The sequence below is a fragment of the Balaenoptera borealis genome (assembly GCF_965194805.1).
Source record: "Balaenoptera borealis genome assembly, chromosome: X".
Lineage (NCBI taxonomy): Eukaryota > Metazoa > Chordata > Mammalia > Artiodactyla > Balaenopteridae > Balaenoptera > Balaenoptera borealis.
In genome coordinates this window covers 70,365,763-70,389,343 of record NC_138881.1, presented here as the reverse complement: position 1 = coordinate 70,389,343, position 23,581 = coordinate 70,365,763, and the positions used below count along the sequence as shown (strand labels likewise).

The following is a 23,581-nucleotide window of genomic DNA, read 5'->3' as shown; positions in this document are numbered from 1 at the left end:
CTTAGTTTATTTCTCAGTGCACAACTCTCCCTAATGTCGCCACAAGAATCTACCTCCAGAACTTTGCTCCTTGTACCACTACCACTCCCTTCGCCTAAGATGCTCTTTCTTTGCCTATTCACGTCTTACTCACTTTGGAAGCTCAACTTAAGTTGCACCTCTCTGTAAGTACCTTCCAAGTCTAATCCAACCATTATTAAGCTCACCTTTTCTAGAACTCCTACATCAGTTCTTATATTTGTCACTTTCTTATAGCCTGCCTTATACTGTCTTCTTATTTTTTAATTTTATTGTGTGTGTGTATGTATGTGTGTGTTAGACTAGACTCCTCAACTGGATTTTAAACCTGTTCTTAAGAGTTGGGACCATGCCATCTACCATATACTTCTTTATCCAAAGCATCTGGATGACTATTTGAAATATCTACAGCTGTATATGGTCTTTGTTTTCCAATTTCTTGGGAAACAAAGTAATACAGTTATCAAAAGAACTGTATATATGTGAAAACTTATTCATCATTAGTCAAGCAAGGGACCCTCCAGTGACTGAATAAACCTCAATATGATTCAAAGAAAATGCAATACAGAAAAACAGACATCTCTATATATTGGGTAGCCTGCAAATATGTTCTGTCCTCATTAATAAGACCAAGGGAACTTTATCCCAGAAGTGGTTCTGTCTGTAATTTTCTCAGTTTGAAAAATACTAAGACATTTTCCATTGTCTATATTTCTCTTTGATAACATTTCATTATGCATCTTCTCTTAAATCCAGTAATTATTCACTCTTTTTATTGCAGGATGTCTTGCATTTGCTGCTTTACATTGACTGTCACTGATAGTTTTCATCTTGAATCAGAGCTAATCATTGTGATGGCTGCCATAATTGCTATTTTATAATATATCAGTTGTCACTTCCCTACCCCTTGGGCTTCAAACTGCATTGTTGCATGGAGCTCAGTTTTATTTGAAAGAAAGTGATTGTGGTTTAATAGGCTTTCTACAGATTTCACTTGGACTGCTGCTTCACTCTGAGGCACCATCCCAATATTACATCAAGGTTTGAGGTTTAGGAAAATGGATGAAAAGCAGTCCAAAGGGGTTTTACATTCTGTAAATTTGAAAACTATTGTCATAGACTATTGTAAGTATACTATGAATATTTTAAAAATATATATTTAATTAATTCTGCTTTTAAAATTGTATTCCCAGAGGGAATTATATTTTTATGTAGTGTAATCCCCAACAAGGTAAAAATATTTGAATTGTTGATTTTGATTTTACAGTGGAATCAGTTAGCTAAACATGAAATTGGTGGTGTCTTATACTTGCACTGAGTACACTATATCTAGGCATAGTGATTTGGAAGTAAACAGTGAAAATTCTAGAGAGATATATTCTGCATACAAAGGGGACTGGAGAGGTTGGTATATTCAGAAACTGTCACTGACACCCTGAGACCTTTCTAGCCTGCATAAAATTTCACGACAATAAACTGAAACTTGTCTGTGCCAATGGAATCATCCTTGTGCCAACTAGTAGCAAAATTGCCTGGATTAACCAGAAATCTAGGTACATGGGAACTGAGCAACTGACATCATTATATTGTCAATCAAATGCTATACTTTACATCTGACATCTGTAAAGAAATCTACAACAGCAGAGCTGTCTTACCCTCTTGATCTCCTGTTGTTTTACATGAGACTTATGTCCAATTGGGTTGATCCTTAGAATCTTTAAATGTGTTATTTGTTAGAGTGGCAAAAATTGAGGAAAACATTTTCTTAGCTTTTCTTCCCTTGGGGCTGGGGGAAGTTTATTTTATGGTTCTTAAAACAGCCATGGACACATGTGACTTACATGCCCTGGGTAGGCACTTTTCTCAGGTAAACAAGCATGGTGCTTGTCCAGGGTCATACAAGTAGTAAGTGGCAGAGCCAGTACTTCAAAGCAAGTGTCATTCTAGAGGTTTCATTCTTAACTACTAGGTTATAGGTTGGAGAGCTAGAGTGAGGCCCTTCTTCATTTGTTTTCAAAAATTGTGTTTGTGTGTGTGTAAAATTTCTCCCTGACTTACTCTCTTTATGAGTCTGTAATGCCTGTGACATTTTCCTTTCTCTCTCAGTGGAAATGAAAATTTTTAACAGATAGGATGACTTTTAAGAGAAAGGGATCCTTGTTTTGACTCCAGTGGCTTCGGTGGCAGAAGGCATGTAGACCCATACACTATTTTTTCTATTGTCAAGTACCAAGCAATGGTGAAAGCGTTTCTTCATTGGGTTTTGTGAAAGGATAGATCATAAGTTTTCTCCAACACTAATATATTGATTTAATATATTTCTTTATATATTATACTTTCTTACTTGGTTAGCTTGGTCTACCTGCAGTGTGCTTCATGGATGAAATGGCTATGCCATTTAGGAAAGTAATTATCCCAGACCCATTCTCCAAATAGCTTTGCCCTTTCATAGACCAATCGTTTATTGTGTTGAAATCTCCTCAACAGAGAAACAACTGGAAGAGATCTGAGGAATTGTGAGATGTGGAAGAAGAAATATATTCTACATTAATGGGAAGTATTACATTAGGTATAGAATGCTCAGCCTTTACTCATCCCCACTATTCTAAGACAACATGAAGTTATTTTTGAATATGTATGTAAGTTATTAAAATAATCAGTCAAGCATTTTAATTAGAACCTAGAGGCTCACTTTTATCACCAATGAATGCTTAAGAGATGCTAAAGGTGGTGTTTTTTTTTTTTTCCTTTTCCCAACTAGTACTTAATGTAGAGAGAGACTACTTTTGAACTCAGTATTGGTTGTGATTTGGAGCCAGTTTACTTATCTGGTAGGGTTTGGTGCATCTGTGTCTATTAAATCCTTGCAATTCAAAGTGTGTTCCATGGAGTAGCAGTATGGGCATCACTTGGGGACGTCTTAGAAACTGCAGAATCTCTGGCTCCACCCAAGACCTACTGAATCAGAATCTGCATTTTAATGAGATCCCTGGGTGATTCATATGCACATAAGTGTCTGAGAAACACTGATACAAAGTGAAATATGAATTCCTGTACAACTTAAACATTTTAAGAGCTGGTAGTTATAGAAAACTCTGAATTTCCTTTTGTCCATTTTCACATGTGTAAAGTAATATGTAATCAAAGTATTATCTGGCTAATATACATCAGTTTTGCTCCATTCTGGAGTCAACATTGTCTCTTTGAGAAGATAGCTACACCTGTGTGATGGGTAAAATTGTTAAGAGTGACTGAACCTACTTATTTTGTTGATAATAATGACCTTACCATTAAAATGATATTTATCCTAATTACTTGACATGTCAACAGTGTTACAGAAGAGTATAGATTTACTGGGGTCACTGTTGCTAATACCTTCAAGAGGAACTGTATTAGTTTTCTATTTGCTACTGTAATAAATTACCACAAACACATGGCTTTAAACAACACATGTATTATCTTACAGTTCTTGTGGTTAGAGGTCTGAAACAGGTCTCACAGGGTGAAAATCAAAGTGTCGTCAGGGCTTTCCTTTCTGGAAGCTCTAGGGAAGAATCTGTTTCCTTATCTTTTCTAGCTTCTAGAGGCTATCCACATTCCTTGGCATGTGGCCCTCTTTCATCTTCAAAGTCAGCAATGTTTAATCACATCTTTCACATTGCATCACTGTGACACTTACTCTTTGCCTCCATCTTCCACATTTAAAGATAATTGTGATTACACTGGGCCCACTAAAATAATCTAGGATAATCTCTTTATTTTAAGGTCAACTGATTAGCAACCTTAATTCCTCCTGCAACCTTCATTCACTTTTCCCATGGAGTCTAACATATTCACAGGTTCCAGGAATGAGGATATAGATACCTCGGGGTGTAGCGGGGTAAGGGTCGGCACAGGAATTGATGGCCTTTTTGACTGATAAAGGAAGCCAGCCTCTAATCTTGTTATTGGGATAAGTAATCGGTCAGTGTTCAGGGAGAATGCCATCTAAATATGAAGATGGCCATTTACAAGAGAGGCCTACAACCCATCCTTCCCTCATTGTCCTCAGAAGGAACCAACCCTACCAACACCTTGATCTCAGACTTCTAGTCTTTAGAACTGCAAGACAATAAATTTCTGTTTAAGCCACCATGTTTTTGGTACTTTGTTATAGCAGCTCTAGCAAACTAATATAGTCAGGGTAGTCCTTTAGTTGATATTTAAGTTAATCCTCAAAAGCACTTACTTATTAAGTTTGTGTTCTTTAATATTCTAGGTGTTGGATGAAGTGAATTAGGCATCAAAGAGTTTATAATACACATTAGACATTTTTCGTAAAACAAGTTTGAAATACATCACATCTCTGGCCCTCAGTTTATTCAACCGTGAAATGAGGGCATGATCTTCATAATACCTAAGGATATCTCTAGCTTTAAAATTCTATGATTCTATTTATTAATTAAATTTTAAGAAGTTATTAAATCCATATATTAATAAAAAGTATTAAGTGCAGACAAAATTGTGTTAATGTTCTCTTCAGGAAACAGTATTTTAATAACTACCATCCCTGCCATTCATCACCCACTTCCTAACCTTCAACTTTAAAGAGAAGTAATAAAGATATTATTGAGAAACACCTTTGTTCTTTTGACTCTCTAGACTCCTTTGAAATTGGTTTAAGACTTAGGTTCAGAACACAGTAAATTATTAGCTCTCTATATGCAAATATATGCTTAATAAATAAAATTTTAAGTGACTAAATTAAAATATCTGTGGTAATTCACTTATATATTGGCTGCTTTTGAGAGCAGTGACTTGGAGAGGAGAGGGTTATTTTGCAAAAAGTTTTGCTCCGACTTCTCACTACTGCAAAGTATATTGAAGCAATATGTGTTCTGACAATTCACAAGTGAAGCTATAGTTTCTAAATAGCCTTGAGAATATTTTTGCAAATGGTTATCTGGTTACCTGAATTAAATATTAGTGGTAAAATAACAATTGCTGAATATGGTCATGATTAAACCTTGGATAGTATAGTCCATGTGTTCAGATCTAGTCTGATTAACACCAATGAATAGCATTGTGATGAAATACACAGAAGCACATTTGTTATGTAACAATCTCTCCTTTTGTGCCTCATATCCAAGTGAAAAACATGACTAGGCAGGAGAAATGCAGTGCTGACAAAAACATTAGGGGGTCACTGTTTATCCCACTCTTCAAACATATACACGTCTCTGATTTGGTAATAACGTATGTTTTCCATCTTAATGTCATAGGCTTAACATAGGGCGGTGTCTCTAAAAATTGAGGTCTGCAGACCCCTAGGGGTCCAAGGACGTGTTCTCAGAGGTCTGCAAGTTTTATGAAAATTTTTAAATTTGAGGGTTTTATTTCACTGATAATCTTGAAAAGAAAACCCCACAATCTGCATGTGTTCACTTACACACAGAGCCTTTCCACCAGGTATAATGATAAAACTTCTCTTTTATAGTCATAAGGCACAATTAAAATACATTTGATGGAATGAATTGAGTACCTTAAGGCAGAGTTCCTCAGACAGAGACCCAAAGGTGGATTTGGACAATATAGGAAAGATTTTGTTTGTGATTTTGTTTTCCTCTTTTAAAGGAAGAAGAAAGAAAAGACTTTACCTGTGACTATCAGATTTTAGTTGCACTCCATGAGGCTTTTAAACCATTAAGCAGTACTTAGTCTATTAAAATTATTTGTAGGGATAAATTTATGCTTCCACTATTTGATGAATTAGATATGTGTGTGTGTTGGTTCAACACTATACATGTGTGTAATTATATACTGTTACCTACTTACCACCAGATGGGGTGCTTTGAGAAATCTTCCTCCAACTCCCAAAGAACAGATGTATACTATTTCCCCCAAAGTTTTTGCAATAAAATCAGGAATGGAAAGTGTGAGAGTCAAACAGTCCATCTCTTTGCTTCTAGGTAAAACTACCCTTAAATATTAACATATAGTATGTAAATCTGACTCATAAAACACCAAAAGAATATCTAGTTTAGGTGAATAAATATGGCTTTAACATTTTAAAAACAAATTTTAGTTACCAATGGAAATTCTTGCTGGGAGTGAGAGAAGAGGTAGGATAGAGTAGGAGAGAGTTGTGTGGATGATAGAAAAAAATTAAGAGAGAACTAATAAGGATAAATTCACAGTATGGTGAAGTTAAAGAGACATATATATTATTTTGATATAATGAGTAATTTATTAACAATCACTTTTGCAATGTGCAGCTATGAGAAATTTTATAGAGCTACCCTCAATAGTAAATTAAAATGCAACCTATATTTAAAGGTATTAGAATATTAATTGCAAGATGTTAGGGGTCAGTGCTTATGGCAGTGGAATCACTATCATGAACTAGTGAAAGATAGAAATTATTTACTTGCACGATTTGCTTGAGGCTAGAAATGTAAAAAGAAATAGAATTTAGTCACAAATATATATGGATCAAGGTAGTATTTAACTCATCAGGAGATGCTATATATCACTGGTCATTAATTGTCATTTTTTCTGTTTGAGTGTATGCATGTGGGATTGTATGAAAGCAGAGCTAAAGACAACAGGAAATCAATTATCCGATTGAGGTCCTGTTTATGCTTCTGTTGTCCAACTGATTATCTGTTTGAAATTGATCTTTCTTATTTTGTTATGAGTTTTGACATCTGAGTGTATGATAAGGTATTTGTAGTTTAAATGTATTTTATTATTTTAACATTGCCACTTTGTGATAAAAGCAAGTGTCACTAAAAGCTAACAAATTATTATAATTGATGAAAAAATCTGAGATTAGTATATCTACTTGCCAGTGATTGTTTTTGAACAAACATTCATCATCTTTGAATTTAGACATTAGACATGTGGCTATAGAGATATATGTCACTGTAGATATATCTTTTCATCTATTTATATGGAAAATTTATACATAATATTATCTTAGAATTTATGCCCATGTCATTATGAATATATATTTAGCTTTTGTGTAGCTGGAAAATATGAACATTGATTATATAGAATTCTTAAGTGTTTTTTAAAGTGAGGTCAGTGTACAATTTATTTGTGCCCTGAGAAAGTTTTCTGGGTTGTAGTTAAAATTTCCTGTTTCATATTTCCACCTAAGTGATAGAGGCCAATTATACCTCTAAAATGGAAGATAAGAGATGTGTGCAATGCATTTCAGTAGTTATAGCCCAATAAACAAATAATGAATATCCTTTCATAGTATTTGAATAGATGCAATGCCTGTTACTTGACTTTATGCTTAGAAAATGTTGAAATTTATTTTTTTGCAATATCTGCAAATTCTGGCTAGTTAATTATAAAATAACTAAATAGAACTGCTGTTTGTAAAGATGAGGATCATTAAATGTAAATGACACATTAAAGTGACAGCTTCTGAAAACAGATTTACCATAAATTCTTTTTTTTTTTTAATAAAGTTATTTATTTATTTATTTATTGGCTGCGTTGGGTCTTCGTTGCTGTGTGCAGGCTTTCTCTACTTGCAGCAATCAGAGGCTACTCTTTGTTGCACTGCACAGGCTTCTCATTGCTGTGGCTTCTCTTGTTGTGGAGCATGGGCTTTAGGTGCACGGGCTTCAGTAGTTGTGGCACGTGGGCTCAGTAGTTGTGGTTTGAGGGCTCTAGAGCACAGGCTCAGTATTTGTGGCACACAGGCTTACTTGCTCCGCGGCATGTAGGATCTTCCCAGACCAGGGCTCGAACCCGTGTCCCCTGCATTGGCAGGCAGATTCTTAACCACTGCACCACCAGGGAAGTGCACCATAACAATTCTTTTGCACGTATTCAAATTTCATTAAGTTCAAAGTGTCAGTTCATTATTGTATATTTCATCAAGCTTTTGCTAAATATTACATTAAAAAATTATGCAGAGGCACCTACATACATGGACACCATGCCCATTGGTGTTGTGCTTAATTTTTTCATTCTCCAAAACTTTAAAAGTTCAAACTCTCATTACATAGAAGAGGGTCAGGATCTGTCTTCCTTTTGCCATGAGAATATATTAATGTATGTTTCCTTTATTTGAGGTTTATTACACATTATGTGGGAGTGGTTTGGTATATGTTAAATTAATTATTACTAGTAGGAATGACAAGTTGGTTACATAAATGTTTACAATTAACAAAAATAACTTTTGCATAGCACATTATAGTTTACCAAGTATTTTAATTAACATAATTCATCATGTGAAGAAGAGTAGGACAGATTTTATAACTTTATTTTCCAGATGAAACTGAGGCCCAAGAGGTCAATTATCTTTGCTAAGGTCACAAAAATAGCAAGTAATGAAGCTTAATAGGAACAGAGATGTCCTGACTCCTAACATAGTGTTCCCACTCCACCACTCCAAAAGGCCACCTGAACTTCTGCTTACAGCTATGATGAAGTAACAAGAACAGGATTTACCCTCTCATCTTAAATATCTAAAAACAAACAAACAAAAAACAGCAAAAATATGTATGAAACAGTGGATTTTGGACATTTGACAAAAAGTAGCATAGGACCACGATTTTTTGAGAGAAGGGAAACAAATAAGATAAACCCTGTGAATGTCCCAACTCACTGCCTGGAGAAAGTATCCAGACCACAACCAAGGGAAAGGGAACCAAACAGCCTGGAAGTCTCTCTAAGTTGAGGAGACAGAATTCAGAGTTCACAGAGGACAGGGTGACTAGAATTTGAGTACTGGAGGGGAGAATGCTCACAGGAGAAAACTGCACATAGATAGAGCTCTGGAGATTTGTAGAGGGGCCCCTTGAATCTTTGGCTGAATACTGATCAACTCCAGTGTGTGAGAAAACTATTGCAGATGGGGAAAGAACCACTAGAAAGGATCAGGCAAACAATCCTCAGAGCTCACATAAGACCAGGAATAGTTTAGGTTTTCAACCACCAGGCTGGAAAACTATATTTCATGGAATATCTAGGAAGGTCCTCAGAAAGGTATTACTTTAGTAATGAGACAAATTAGCCCTAGACTAAAGGCAATTTTGGATTTGCCTAACAAAGCAAACCTCAGATGAATCAATTTCCAAGTAATTTAAATATATCCCAGAACAAAGTTCCAAAATATTTAAAGAATATAAAAACATCCAGTATCGAAGAGCATCATTAGCAATATCTGCCATTAAATGAAAAACTACAAAAAGCATGCAAAGAAACAAGAAAATACAGCTCATAGTGTGGTGAAGAAACAATTAAAAAAACAGAATGAAAAATAATAGATTTTAGAATTAGTAGAGAATGTAAAAGCAGCTATTAAAGCTGTATTCTCTATGTTCAAGATGGTAGAGGAAAGCACAAGCCTGATGAGGAAAGAAATGGAAGATTTATTAAAAGATCCAAATTGAAATTCTAGAGACAAAAGTAAAACTATGGGGAAAAAAATGAATGGACCAACAATGAGCTGTGGGACAATATCACTCAATGTAATATACATGTTTTTGAGTCCCAGAAGGTGAAGAAAAATATTTTTAATTAATAGTTGAAAACTTTCTAAATTTGATGAAAACTATGAACCCACATAGTCAAGAAGCTTAACAAATTCTGAGAAGAAGAAAGCTAAAGGAAATGGCTCCAAGGCATCTCCTAATCTAACTGCTGAAATCCAGAGAAAAAAGAAAACTTAAAAGTATCCAGGGGAAAAAAAGTTACCTTTATGTACAGGGGAACAAACATTAGAATGACAGGAGGCATCTTGTTGAAAACAATGCAAGCCAGAAGACAATGGAACGACATGTTTAAAGCACTGAAAGATTAAAAAAACAATCTGTTAACCTAGAATTCTATATCAAAATATCAAAGCAAAACAAAGGTTTTCTTACTCATTCTAAAGAAAAAAAAATGCACTGACAGCAGAAACACACTACCAAAAATGTTCAAGGAAATCTTTCAGGCAGAAGGAAAATGATGCCAAATTGAAATTAATTTTTCTTCATTATTATGTTTTTGTTTTGTATGTAGCCTGTAAAGAATTAAAGAAAATGAAGGGCATTACTACAGTAAAGCTCCTTGCATTTGCACCTAAAAAAAGAACTTTGGACCTACACAATGGAAGTAAAAAATATGTAGGTAAATATGTATGATTTTTAATTTTTGAAAATCACTTTCAATGATAACTGTTTAATTTTTTTAAAATAACCATTTATTGGAGGTTTTATAACATATGTAAAAGCAAAATGTATGACAACAATAGCACAAAAGACAGTAGAACAGAAATACAGATATACTATTGTAAGATTCTTCTATTATATGTGAAGTAGTATATATAATATTATGATAAATTATCTTGATAATAAATTAAAGGTGTATACCATGGTCACTAAAACAACCATTAAAATAACATGACAAAGAGTGATGAGCTAACCAAGAAGATAAAATAGAATTATAAATAATGTTTAATTAAAATCAAAATAGGAAAAAGGAAAAAAAGGAACAAAAACATATGAGGCAAATAGAAAACAAATAGATTGTATCTAAGCCCAACCATATCAATAATTATATTAATTGCAAAATGGTCTAAACATACCAGTTAAAAGGCAGGTATTGTCACATTAGACTTTAACTCATCTATAAATGTCTACAACTAACCCACCTAAGTATAAAGAAATAGATAGGTTAAACATAAATAAATGAAAAAATATATACCATGAATCTAAATAAAGTTGACTATATCCATATCAGATAAAGAAGATTTCAGAGAAAAAAATATCAGCGGTAAAGAACATCATTCATATTGATAAGGGGATCAATTAATTAAGAGAACATAAAAATCCTAAATATTTATGTACCTAATAACAGAGCTCCAAAATATATGAATCAAAAACTGTTAAAAGAGACATGAGAAACAGACTAGTATACAATTAGAAATGTTAACAGCTTCTCTCAGTAATTGCTAAAATAAGTAGAGAGAAAATTAATAACTGTTTAAGACTTGAACAACACTTTCAACAAACTCAACCTAATTGACTCCACCCAAAGAGAGCAGAGTACACATTATTCCCAGAAGCACATAGAAAATTGATCAACATGGACCATATTTTGGGCCATAAAACAAACCATCAAAAGTTAAAAAGTTGAAGTCATATGAGGGATGTTCTCTGATCATAAAGGAATTAAACTAAAATCAATAAATGAAAGATATCTGGGAAATCCCCAAATAGTTGGAAAGTAAACAACACAGTTGTAAGTAACCAATGGGTCAAAGGAGAGCCCACAAGGGAAATTAGAAAGCACTATGTAATCAGTGAAAATGAAATTGCAACATATCAAAATATGTGGAATACAGTTAAATCAGCACTTAGAGTTCATTTAGAGCATTAAACACTTGTAGAAAAGTAGAAAGCTTGAAAATCTGTTACTTGAGCTTCACTTTAACAAACTATAACTAGAAGAGCAAATTAAGCCCAAAGCAAGCAGAAAGAAGTAAATAATAAGAGCAGAAATAAATGAAATAGGAAACAGTAACAGATACAAACTACTATATATAAAACAGACAAGCAGCAAGGATATACTGTATAGCACAGGGAATTAGACCCAGTATCTTGTAATAACTTATAATGGAATATAAGCTGCAAAAATTCCTGAATCACTATGCTGTACACCTGAAACTAACACAATATAGTAAATCAACTATACTTCAATTTAAAAAAATAGAGAAATGCAATGAAACCAACATCTGGATATTTGAGAAAAGGCTGTACACAAAAAAGAGAGAAGACACAAATTACCAATATCAGGAATGAGAGAAAGGATATCACTACAGACTGTACAGACATTTAAAAATATACTAATGGACTATTAACTTTACACCTATAAAGTAAACAACTTAAAGTAAATGTATATATTCTTTGAAAGACAGAAATCATCAAAGCTTGTTTGAGAAGAAATACAATAACTGAACACTTTATTAAAGAACTTGAATTTGTGATTAAAAATCTTTCTTTTCAGAAATCTCCAAGCCCAAATTACTACACTAGTGAATTCTACAAAACACTTAAGAAAGATAAAAATTTACAGATTCGAGATCCCTTGAAACAAGTTAAACTCAAAGGAAATCATGCCCAGACACATTATAATCAAATTGCTAAAAATCAAAGATATAGTGTTGAAAAAAGCTGGAGAAAATCAAAATACATGGGGAAACAAAGATTTGGAAATGACCATGGATTTTTCATGACAAAACATGGAAAACAAAGTCAGTGGAAAAACCACTTCAAAAATATGGAAAGAAATGTAGCCCAAAAGCCAATGAATTAAAACATTACAAAGACATATTAAAATAATAAAAAAGAAGTTGGAGAAAGGGGAACAGCAAAATGAACAATCAGAAGGACAAACAGAAAACAACTAATAAAATGGTGCACCCAAATCCATCCATGTTAGTAATTACGTTAAATGTAAGTGATCTAAACACACTGTCATACTGTCATACACATACCATCATATTGGGTTTTTAAAGCCCAACTGTATCCTACTTATAGGAAACCTACTTTATATATAAAGACATAAATTAAAATGAAACAAAATTATATACTATGACAGGTTATTCTAGACAAAGCTGAAGTATATTCATTAGTGTCAGACAAATTAAAATACAGAACAAGGAATAGTATGAGGAATAAAGAGGGGGTATTACATAATGAATAAAGGATCAATTCACCAAAATTATGTAACAATATTAGTTGCATATGCGTCTAACAACAGATCTTCAAAATACATAAAGCAAAACCGATACAATTAAAAGTAGAAATAGACAAGTTCACAATTATACTTGGGGACTTCACATTTCCTCTTTCGGTAATTGATAGAACAAGTAGTCAGGAAATCACTAAAGACACAGAAGATCTGAACGACACTATTAAGCAACGTGACCTAATTGACATTATTAGAACTATCTACCTAACAATAGCCAGAGATACATTCCTTTCAGATGTTCATGGAGCATTCTTTTTTTTTGTTTTTAAAGAGACTCCTCTTTTTCTTTTTAAATTTTATTTATTTATTTATTTATTTATTTATTTATTTATTTATTTATTGGCTGTGTTGGGTCTTCGTTTCTGTGCGAGGGCTTCCTCTAGTTGTGGCAAGTGGAGGCCTCTCTTCATCGCGGTGCACGGGCCTCTCACTGTCACGGCCTCTCTTCTTGCAGAGCACAGGCTCCAGACGCGCAGGCTCAGTAGTTGTGGCTCACGTGTGGCTCTGTGGCATGTGGGATCTTCCCAGACCAGGGCTCGAGCCCGTGTCCCCTGCATTGGCAGGCAGATTCTCAACCACTGCGCCACCAGGGAAGCCCCATGGAGCATTCTTTAAAAGAAACCATATTCTGCCTGGGCCATAAACTTTAAAAAATTTAAAACAGTTGAAATAATATAAAGTATGTTCTCTATTCATAACCACACTAAACTAGAAATTGATAACAAAGATATCTGGAAAATACTTAAATATTTTAAACAATAAACAGGAAAATTAATATTTTGAACTGAATGACAATTAAAACACACCCTGTGTCAAGATAGTTTTTATTTGCATTTCCCTGATAATTAATGATGTTGAACATCTTTCAAATACCTGTTGACCATTTGTTTGTCTTCTTCAGAGAAATGTCTGTTCAAGCCCTTTGCCCATTTTTAATTGGATAATTAGTTATTTTGCTATTGAGTTTTAGGAGTTTCTTATATATTTTGGAAATTAACCCTAATCAGATATATGGCTTCAAATATTTTCTTTCATTCTGTAGGTTGCCTTTTTTTTTCTTTTACTGTAGTTGATTGTTGACTGTCCTTTGCTTTGCAGAATATTTTTAATATGATGTAGTCCCACTTGTCCATTTTTGCTTTTGTTGCCTGTGCTTTTGGTGACGTATCCAAGAAATCGTTGCCAAGACCAAAGTCCAGAAGCTTTTTCTGTATGCTTTCTTCTAGGAGTTTTACAGTTTTGGGTCTTATGTTTAAGTCTTTATTTTGAGTTGTTTTTTTGTGTATGGTGTTCACACCTGTTGGGATGCCTATTATTAAAAAACCAAAACATAAAAAGTTTTGGCAAAGCTGTGGAGAAATTGGAACCCCTGTACATTGTTGGTGGGAATGTAAATTAATGTTCAGCAGCTATTGCAAACAACATGGAGATTCCTCAAAAAGGTTAAAAATAGAACTACCATATGATCCAGCAATCCCACATCTGGGTATATAGTCATCCCTTTGTTTCCATGGATGTGGAACCCATGGATAGGTGGATACAGAAGGCCAACTGTAATGGACTTGAGCATCCTTGGATTTTGGTATCTGTGGGGGGTCCTGGAGCTAATCTCCCACAGATAGCAAGGGACAACTATCCAAAAGTATTGGAATCAGGATCTTGAAGAAATATCTGCATGCCCATGTTTATTGCTGCACTATTCACAATAACCACAATATGGAAATAGCCAAGTGTCCATCGACAGATAAAGAAAATGTAATATATACATACCATGGGATGTTATTCAGTCTTTAAAGAGAAGGAAATTCTGCCATTTGCAACAACATGGATGAAACTGGAGGACACTATTCTAAGTGAAATAAGCTAGTCACAGGACAAATACCACATGATTCCACTTATGTGTGCTATCTAAAATAGTCAGAAGCAGAGAATGCAATGGTGGTTGCCAGGATGGAGGGTGAGGGAAATGGGAAGTTGTTATTCAGTGGGTAGATAGTTTCAGTTATGCCAAATGAATAAATTCTAGAGATCTGTTGTAGAACATAATACCTATAGTTAACAATACAGTATTGTGTACTTCAAAATTTGTTAACAGGGTTGATCTCATGTTGTGTTCTTATTACAGAACAAATAAACAATGGGACACAAGGAAACTCTGGGAGGTGTTGGATATGCTGATTATTTTGATTATGGTGATGGTTTCACTAGTTTTTGCATAAGGCCAAACTCATCAAATTGTAGACATTAAATATTGTGCAGCTGTATGCACCTCAGATATACCTCAATAAGGCTGTTAAAAAATCCAACCTATCAAAATTTGTAGAATGCAGCCAAAGCAGTACTTAGAAGTAAATTTTCAGCATTAATTGCTTATATTTAGAAAAGAAGAAAGGTCAAAGGTCAATAATCTAAGTTCCCACCTTAAGAAACTAGAAAAAAGAAGAGCAAATTAAGTACAAATAAGCAGAATGAAGGGAATAATAATGATAAGAGCAGGAGTCAATGTAAATGAAGACAGAAAAACAATAGACAAAAGTCAATGAAACCAAAAGCTAATTATTTCAGAAGATCAATAAAAGTGATAAGCCTCTTGTCAACTGACCAAGACAAAAGAAACAAATTGCCAATATCAAGAAGGAAAAATACATCACAATAGACCCTATGAATATTAAATGGATGATAAAGGAATAGTATATAAGAAACTTTACACCTTTAAATTCAGCAACTTTGATAAAATGGACCAATTCTTTGAAAGACACGAACTGCCCAAACTCACTCAAGAAGAAACAGATTCTCTGAATAATATAGAAATGTAATGCATAGCTTAAAACTTTCCAACAAAGAAAATTCCATGCTCAGATGGCTTCATTGGTGATTTCTAACAAAGATTTAATGAAAAAATAATAATTCTATGTAAACTCTTCTAGAGTATACAAGTAGAAGGAACACTTCCTAACTCATTGCCTGTACCAAACCAAATACAATACAAGAAAAAATCACAAACATCCTCATGAATGCAGACTCAAAAATTTTCAACAATATATTTCCAAATGAAATAAATATATAAAAAAATAATACATCACCACCAACTGGGGTTTATTCCAGGAACAGAATACTCATTCAACACTTGAAAATCAACCAACATAATTTACCATATCAAAAGGTTAAAGAAAAAAATCTGTACAATTATCTCAATACATGCAGCAAAAAGCATTTTACAAAATTCAATATCCATTCATTATAATGATGATAGTAATAGTAATAATAAAAACTCTCAGTTTAATAGAAATAAAAGGAAACTTCCTTAAACTTGTAAAGCATGTGAAAAACCTACAGCTGACATAACACTCAATGGTGAAAGACTGAACGCTTTTCTTCTAAAATTGAGAACGAGGAACAAATGTCCACTCTCACAGCTCTGATTAAAACATTATACTATAGGTCTTAGACAGTGCAATAAAGAAATAAAAGACCAGTACCTACAGAAATATAGATTAATGGGACAGGATAGAAAGCCCAGAGATAAACCCATGCAAATATGGTCACCTTATTTTTGATAAAGGAGGCAAGAATATAAAACAGAGAAAAGATAGCCTCTTCAATAAGTGGTGCTGGGAAAACTGGACAGCTGCATGTCAAAGAATGAAAGTAGAACACTCCCTAACACCATACACAAAAATAAACTCAAAATGGATTAAAGATGTAAATGTAAGGCCAGACACAGATCCTTTTTGACCCACCTCCTAGAGAAATGGAAATAAAAACAAAAATAAACAAATGGGATGTAATGAAACTTAAAAGCTTTTGCACAGCAAAGGAAAACATAAACAAGCCGAAAAGACAACCCTCAGAATGGGAGAAAATTTTTGCAAATGAAGCAGCTGACAGAGGATTAATCTCCAAAATTTACAAGCAGCTCATGCAGGTCAATATCAAAAAGCAAACAACCCAATCCAAAAATGTACAGAAGACCTAAACAGACATTTCTCCAAAGAAGATACACAGATTGCCAACAAACACATGAAAGGATGCTCAACATCACTAATCATTAGAGAAATGCAAATCAAAACTACAATGAGGTATCACCTCACACCAGTCAGAATGGCCATCATCAAAAAGTCTACAAACAATAAATGCTGTAGAGGGTGTGGAGAAAAGGGAACCCTCTTGCACTGTTGGTGGGAATGTAAATTGATACAGCCACTATGGAGAACAGTATGGAGGTTCCTTAAAAAACTAAAAATAGAACTACCATACGACCCAGCAATCCCACTACTGGGCATATACCCTGAGAAAACCATAATTCAAAGAGTCATGCACCACAATGTTCATTGCAGTTCTATTTACAATAGCCAGCACATGGAAGCAACCTAAGTGTCCATCAACAGATGAATGGATAAAGAAGATGTGGCACATATATACAATGGAATATTAGTCAGCCATATAAAGAAACGAAATTGAGTTATTTGTAGTGAGGTGGATGGACCTAGAGTCTGTCATACAGAGTGAAGTAAGTCAGAAAGAGAAAAACAAATACCGTATGCTAACACATATATATGGAATCTAAAAAAAAAAACAAAAGTGGTTCTGAAGAACCTAGGGACAGGACAGGAATAAAGACGCAGATGTAGAGAATGGACTTGAGGACATGGGGATGGGGAAGGGTAAGCTGGGACGAAGTGAGAGAGTGGCATGGACATATATACACTACCAAATGTAAAATAGATCGCTAGTGGGAAGCAGCCACATAGCAGAGGGAGATCAGCTCGGTGCTTTGTCACCACCTGGAGGGGTGGGATAGGGAGGGTGGGAGGGAGATGCAAGAGGGAGGAGATATGGGGATATATGTATATGTATAGCTGATTCACTTTGTTATACAGCAGAAACTAACACACCATTGTAAAGCAATTACACTCCAATAATGATGTTTAAAAAAAAAAAAAAAGAAAGAAAAGGCAAATGTATTGGAAAAGAAGAAAGAAGCCTTTCTCTGTGGATGACATAATTGTTTAGAAAATACCAGACAATCAACAAAAAAGCTGCTGGAACCAATAAATGAATTTAGCAAAGTTAATATACCAAAATAAATTGTATGTTGATATCCTAGCAACGAACAATTGGAATTTTTTAAAATTTCTAGCTCTATTGAGGTATAATTTACAAATGAAAATTGTATATATTTAAGGTGTACAATGTGATGGTTTGATATATATATATATGTATTATGAAATGATTAGTACAATCAAGGTAAGGCATATGTGATATCCATCACCTCACATAGTTCTATTTCTTTTTGGTGTAGTGAGAACACTTAAGATCTACTCTCTTAGCAAATTTCAAATATACACTACATTATTTTAAACTATAGTAACCATGATTTTAAAAATACCATTTACAATAGCCCCCTCCCCCTTCAAAAAAACCATACACATATAAGAAATACACAGGTATAAATTTAACAGACTAGGTACTGAATCTGTATACTGAAAACTATAAAACTCTGAGGAAAGAAATCAAACAAGATATAAATAATTAGAGAGAAGTATATCATATTCATGATTTGGAAGACACAGCAATTGTCCCTAAACTGATCTATAGATTCAATCCAATCCCAGCAGAATTTTTTGTTGGTACCAACAATCTGATTCTAAAATTCATATGAGAATGTAAAGGATGTAGGATAGCTAAATTCATTTTTAAAAGTACAGTATTAGAAGACTCACACTTCCTGATTCAACAGTCATGATAAAGCTCCAGTAGTTAAGACAGTGTGGTTTTAATGAAAGAATTGACACATAGGTCAATGGAACAGAAAAGAGTGTCCAGAAAAAGAGCCACACATATATGGTCAAGTGATTCTTAACAAAGATGAAAAAGCAATTCAATAAAAAGTTTTTTTCAATTAATGGTACTGGAACAATTGGATATCCATATGCAAAAAACCCCACAAAACTTCGACCTGTACTTCACACCTTACACAAAAATCAACTCCAAATGTATCCTAAACTAAAATGTGAAATGCAAAAATATAAAGCTACTGAAAGAAAACATAGGAAAAAAGTTTCTGTGACCTTGTGCTAGACAAAGATTTCTAAGGTATGGCACTAAAATCACAATCCATAAAACTAGAGAGCAGTGATAAATTGGGCTTCATCAAAATTAAAAACTGCTCTGTGAAATACACTGTTAATAAAATAAAAACAAGACACAAGCGAGGAGAAAATATTTGAAAATCATATTTCTCTTAAAGGACTTGTATCCAGAATGTGTAATGAACCCTAAAAGTTAAATAATAAGAAACAAACAATCCAATTTAAAAACTTGCAAAATATTTGGACACTTCTACAGAGAAGATGTATGAATGACAAATAAGAATAGCAAAAGATGCTCAATATCATTATCACTAGGGAAATACAAATTAAAACCACAATGATAATACACAATTTACACAACTATTAAAATGACTAATTTTTTAGGAATATATGATAATAATTCTGGTAAGGAAGTGAAAGAACTGAAACTTTCATAGAATGTTGGTGCAAAAGCAAATTTGTACAGCCACTTTTTTTTTTCAAAACTGATCAATTTCATTTCACAATTACCCCCTCATCACCCCTGTTCAGTGGGAAGTAGCCAGAAAGATCATTGCCCCTTTTTCCCACAAGATTGTATAAAAGCAGCCTGAATTGGGACTAGGATAAGATGGGGGTTTTTTTGTTTTGTTTTGTTTTTTAATTTTATTTATTTATTTATTTATTTTTGGCTGTGTTGGGTCTTCCTCTAGTTGCGTCAAGCGGGAGCCACTCTTCATCGCGGTGCGCGGGCCTCTCACAATCGTGGCCTCTCTTGTTGCGGAGCACAGGCTCCAGACGCGCAGGCTCAGTAGTTGTGGCTCACGTGCCTAGTTGCTCTGCGGCATGTGGGATCTTCCCAGACCAGGGCTCGAACCCGTGTCCCCTGCATTAGCAGGCAGAGTCTCAACCACTGCGCCACCAGGGAAGGCCCTGTACAGCCACTTTTGAAAAGGGTTTATATTTAACTTATAAAGTTAAGTATACATTTACCATAGGACCCAGCAGTCCAACTCCTAGGTATTTACTCAAGAGAAATGGAAACTTATTTGCAGACAGAAACCTGCACACAAATGTTTTTAACAGTTTTATTCATAATAGCTAAGAACTTAAAACAGCCCACATGTCCTTCAATGGATGAATGGATAAACTGTGGTATATTCTTACAATGGAATGCTATTCTGCAAGAAAAGGGAGCAAATTACTGATACAGACAACACAGATGAATCTCAAATACATTATGCTAAATGAAAGAAGCTAGTCTCAGAAAAAATACATACTGTATTATTCTGTTTATATGGCATTCTATAAAAGCAAAATAATAGGAACAGAATAGGGATTGTCAGGGGCTGAGTGGCTAGAGAGATTGATTATAAATAAACAGCATAAAGGTTTTTTTCAGAATGATAGAACTGTTCTGTACCTTAATTGTGATGGTGGTTTCATGACTATATACGTTTGTTTTAACGCATAAAACCATACATGAAAAATAGTGATTTTTACTGTATGTAAATTTAAAAGCGAATAATAATAATGGATTAAAAGGACAATGTTAATAGAGACATGTTGGCCAAGATAAAGATATCCAAGGTATTATATTAACCTAAACTCAACTCTTTGTAAACAAACGAACAAAAAAGTTGATGGCTTACCCAAAATTCAAATTTTTAGTGTTAGCAAGAATGTATTCTATTTGAATTGGTGATGATTTTATGGACTCATTCCATTTTTAAAACCAGGTTTTCCAAGAATAAGTCCTTAATGAGTAAAATTTTTTGGTACTTTTCAAATGATTTAGCCATTTAAAACATTATTAGGGCATTATTAGAGCTGGTTTTAAGTACAATATCAGATATATAAGGACAGTGTTACATAGGAATTTATCTGAAATATTCCAATGTAAAAATAGAGCCTTAGCTATATTTTAGCTATTTCATTCCTCAAAGCTGTATTTTTCAAGTGTTTCCAAAGCAATACATCTAAAATATTTCACTCATTGCTCTGCTTGTTTGAATAGAACATACTGAGCATAATTTAATCTTTTGCCAATGGCTCAGGGTCTTCATTAAAACACCAAATCCTAAAGCTGAGAGCAACCTAAGAAATTCCATATCTGAATATGATAGATAAACTGAAGGGCCTAGTTATCCTCAAAAATATAAATATGTTACAGCTATAACATGCTTTAAAATTTTAGAAAAATGAGAATTCCCTTGCAGTCCAGTGGTTAGGACCCCATGCTTCCACTGCAGGGGGCACAGGTTCCATCCCTGGTTGGGGAACTAAGATCCCACAAGCCGCGGGGTGCGGCTGAAAAAAAATTTAAGAAAAATGAGTTTACATATCTTAAATTATTTTTAACAATCCAGACTGGTAAGTAAAACAAGTCATATAATCCAGAATTTTACAAACTAGGAAATGAATGCTCATAGAAATTAAGTGATTTACCAAATAGTCTCCAGTGGAGTTGAGAGTAGGACACAGGTTGTCTTATTCCTTGTGGGCTGGCATGTGCTCAGTGGGTAGTACAATGCAAAGAGAATTAGACTAGGAAATCATGAGGTAAAGCTAAATGACTTGTTATTTCAATATTTAATCTCCTAGTTCAGTTAGTTACCTTCCCTACCCCAATACAGTAGACCTCAATTTCTGTGAATCCAATGGATTGTCATTTTATCTTCCACATAAATAACAACCCAACTTTTAAAATGAAAGTTTTTACAACTTTTTTTTCCTGATTTTTGTGCAAACGATTAAGAACTTTGGCTGTGCAGTCATTCAATAACTTGCCACTCCATAGACCAAGATAACTAATCTGCCATGCTTTTTAAGATTCATATCATACTGGAGCAACAGTTGTAGCCAGCCAATAGGAAACCATTCCTACATAAAGCAGATATAGTGATACACTTGGGGATCAGCCATATCTTGTACTCTAGGCTTTTTTATGGTAGTTACAGCCCTACAGAGAAGAATCAGAGCCATTACCCCTATTATGCATTAGTGAATTGAAATTTACCACACTCCTCAGATCTCATTCCAAAGTACTGGAATACCAATACCTTGCTGCTTAATCCACAACAGATGAGGTATTTCAGGTATTTGACCTTCATCTTCTGGCTCCTCTCCTGACTGTAGCTGAACCACTTAGGATAATGAACCCCAAATTGCTCTGAAAACTGGAAAACATGATAGTAATATTGCTTTGATGAATATCGTCCCTACCCTCTGGCCCAAACATCCTTGAAAATTTATTCAGTTTGCAGATAAGAGGTTTACATTTCCACATTGTTGTACTTGAATGCAAGAAAATGCTTCATAAAGTGGAGGTATTTGTTTCTGAAAGTTCCTGCCCTCTCTCACATGTGATTTTCTCTCATCAGATCTCTTAACATTATATAGGAAAACGTTTGCATGGTCAAGAAAACAAGTCGTGTACAGATTTCACTGGGTGCCTATGTGACTGTCTTTAATTTCTTCATGAAACTGCTTTATTGTTCAAAATATTCAAAAAGTGGAAATTATTTTTTATTTCCATGTCAATGTACTTAGCTGTTTCCATACCCAGTATACTAGAATGATTTCTGTTTGGTTTGGCTTATATTGTTTTAGTTGTCACTGTTTTCCTAATTTTGAAGAGATTCATTCCTTGAAAAGGGTTTTCTTTCTGTCAGCTTTTAGGAATAACAATTTTAGTGCGACAGCTTTTAAGAGGAACCTGAAATTGCCTTTATCTAATTATGTGTTCTTCTTTATAAAATGCACTACTAGAATCCATCTCCTTTATGAAGAGTTTGACCTGCTTCTTATTTGTGAGATTCACAGAGTTGTTTTCCCTTAATATTAAACATCTTGCCTATTGGCAAGAAGAGCAATGTGTTTTAAAAAATTTCTCTTGTCTAATTATGATGTTGTCGATTAAAAGTACTTGGTATATTTTTAGTAAACTATACATGATTTTTAATTTTGATTTATATACTACAGCTATTAAAAATAATTATTTTGGTTAGTGTTGCCTAAAGCAAATACATTTTCAGTCACTAAAACTTCCTGTTTATTTTAAAGCTTTAAAGAGAGATTTTGACTTAATATATAAAATGAACCCCTTTATCCCAGAAAAAGAAAAAAATAAACGCACCCTTTTGTTTCAGAGCACATCTTTTGGCTGTAAGACATATGCCAGATGCCTTGCTTGACAAAGAACAGTGAGTGTCCCTGTTGATAATTGACCACCTATGGCTACTACCATACCACAATCTCTGGCTTTACTAGCCATAAATATTTATTTCGGTGAAAGAAGCTTTTTTTCTCCAAGCACTGACACTAACCAGACAAGGGCTTTCCGCTTTTTTTTTTTTTTTTTTTTGTCTTTAAAGTTGATACTTTTTCTGAACAAATTCAATAAGGGTTCGCATTATGCATAATATTCATTGAGAACCTGTCTCCCTTTAGCACACAAATTATTGCCCATTACTGGGATTATTTCACTTAAAGAAATCTTGCAGCTTGAAAGCATTGAAATTGTATCAAAAAACAAAAACGTGCAAATTCTACACAAACCCAATTTTTATTCAAATTTTCAGAGTATCTTCTTTTATTTTTAGATGAATCTACGTTCTGTATTTACTGTAGAACAACAAAGGATTTTACAGCGTTATTATGAAAATGGAATGACAAATCAAAGTAAAAATTGCTTTCAGCTCATATTACAGTGTGCACAGGAGACTAAGCTGGACTTCAGTGTAGTCAGG

The 23,581-nt window shown here is 34.0% G+C and overlaps 1 protein-coding gene across 2 annotated transcripts in view; it reads left to right on the top strand.

Annotated features, from left to right (window-relative positions):
• Positions 1–23,581, top strand: part of HDX (highly divergent homeobox) — a 180,922-nt gene that overhangs the window by 8,403 nt on the left and 148,938 nt on the right. Inside the window, exon 2 of one of the 2 annotated variants that reach the window (XM_082377176.1) lies at positions 23,435–23,581. In XM_082377176.1, coding sequence (XP_082233302.1) covers positions 23,435–23,581 — 147 coding nt within the window. The other variant, XM_082377177.1, reaches the window with a different exon arrangement.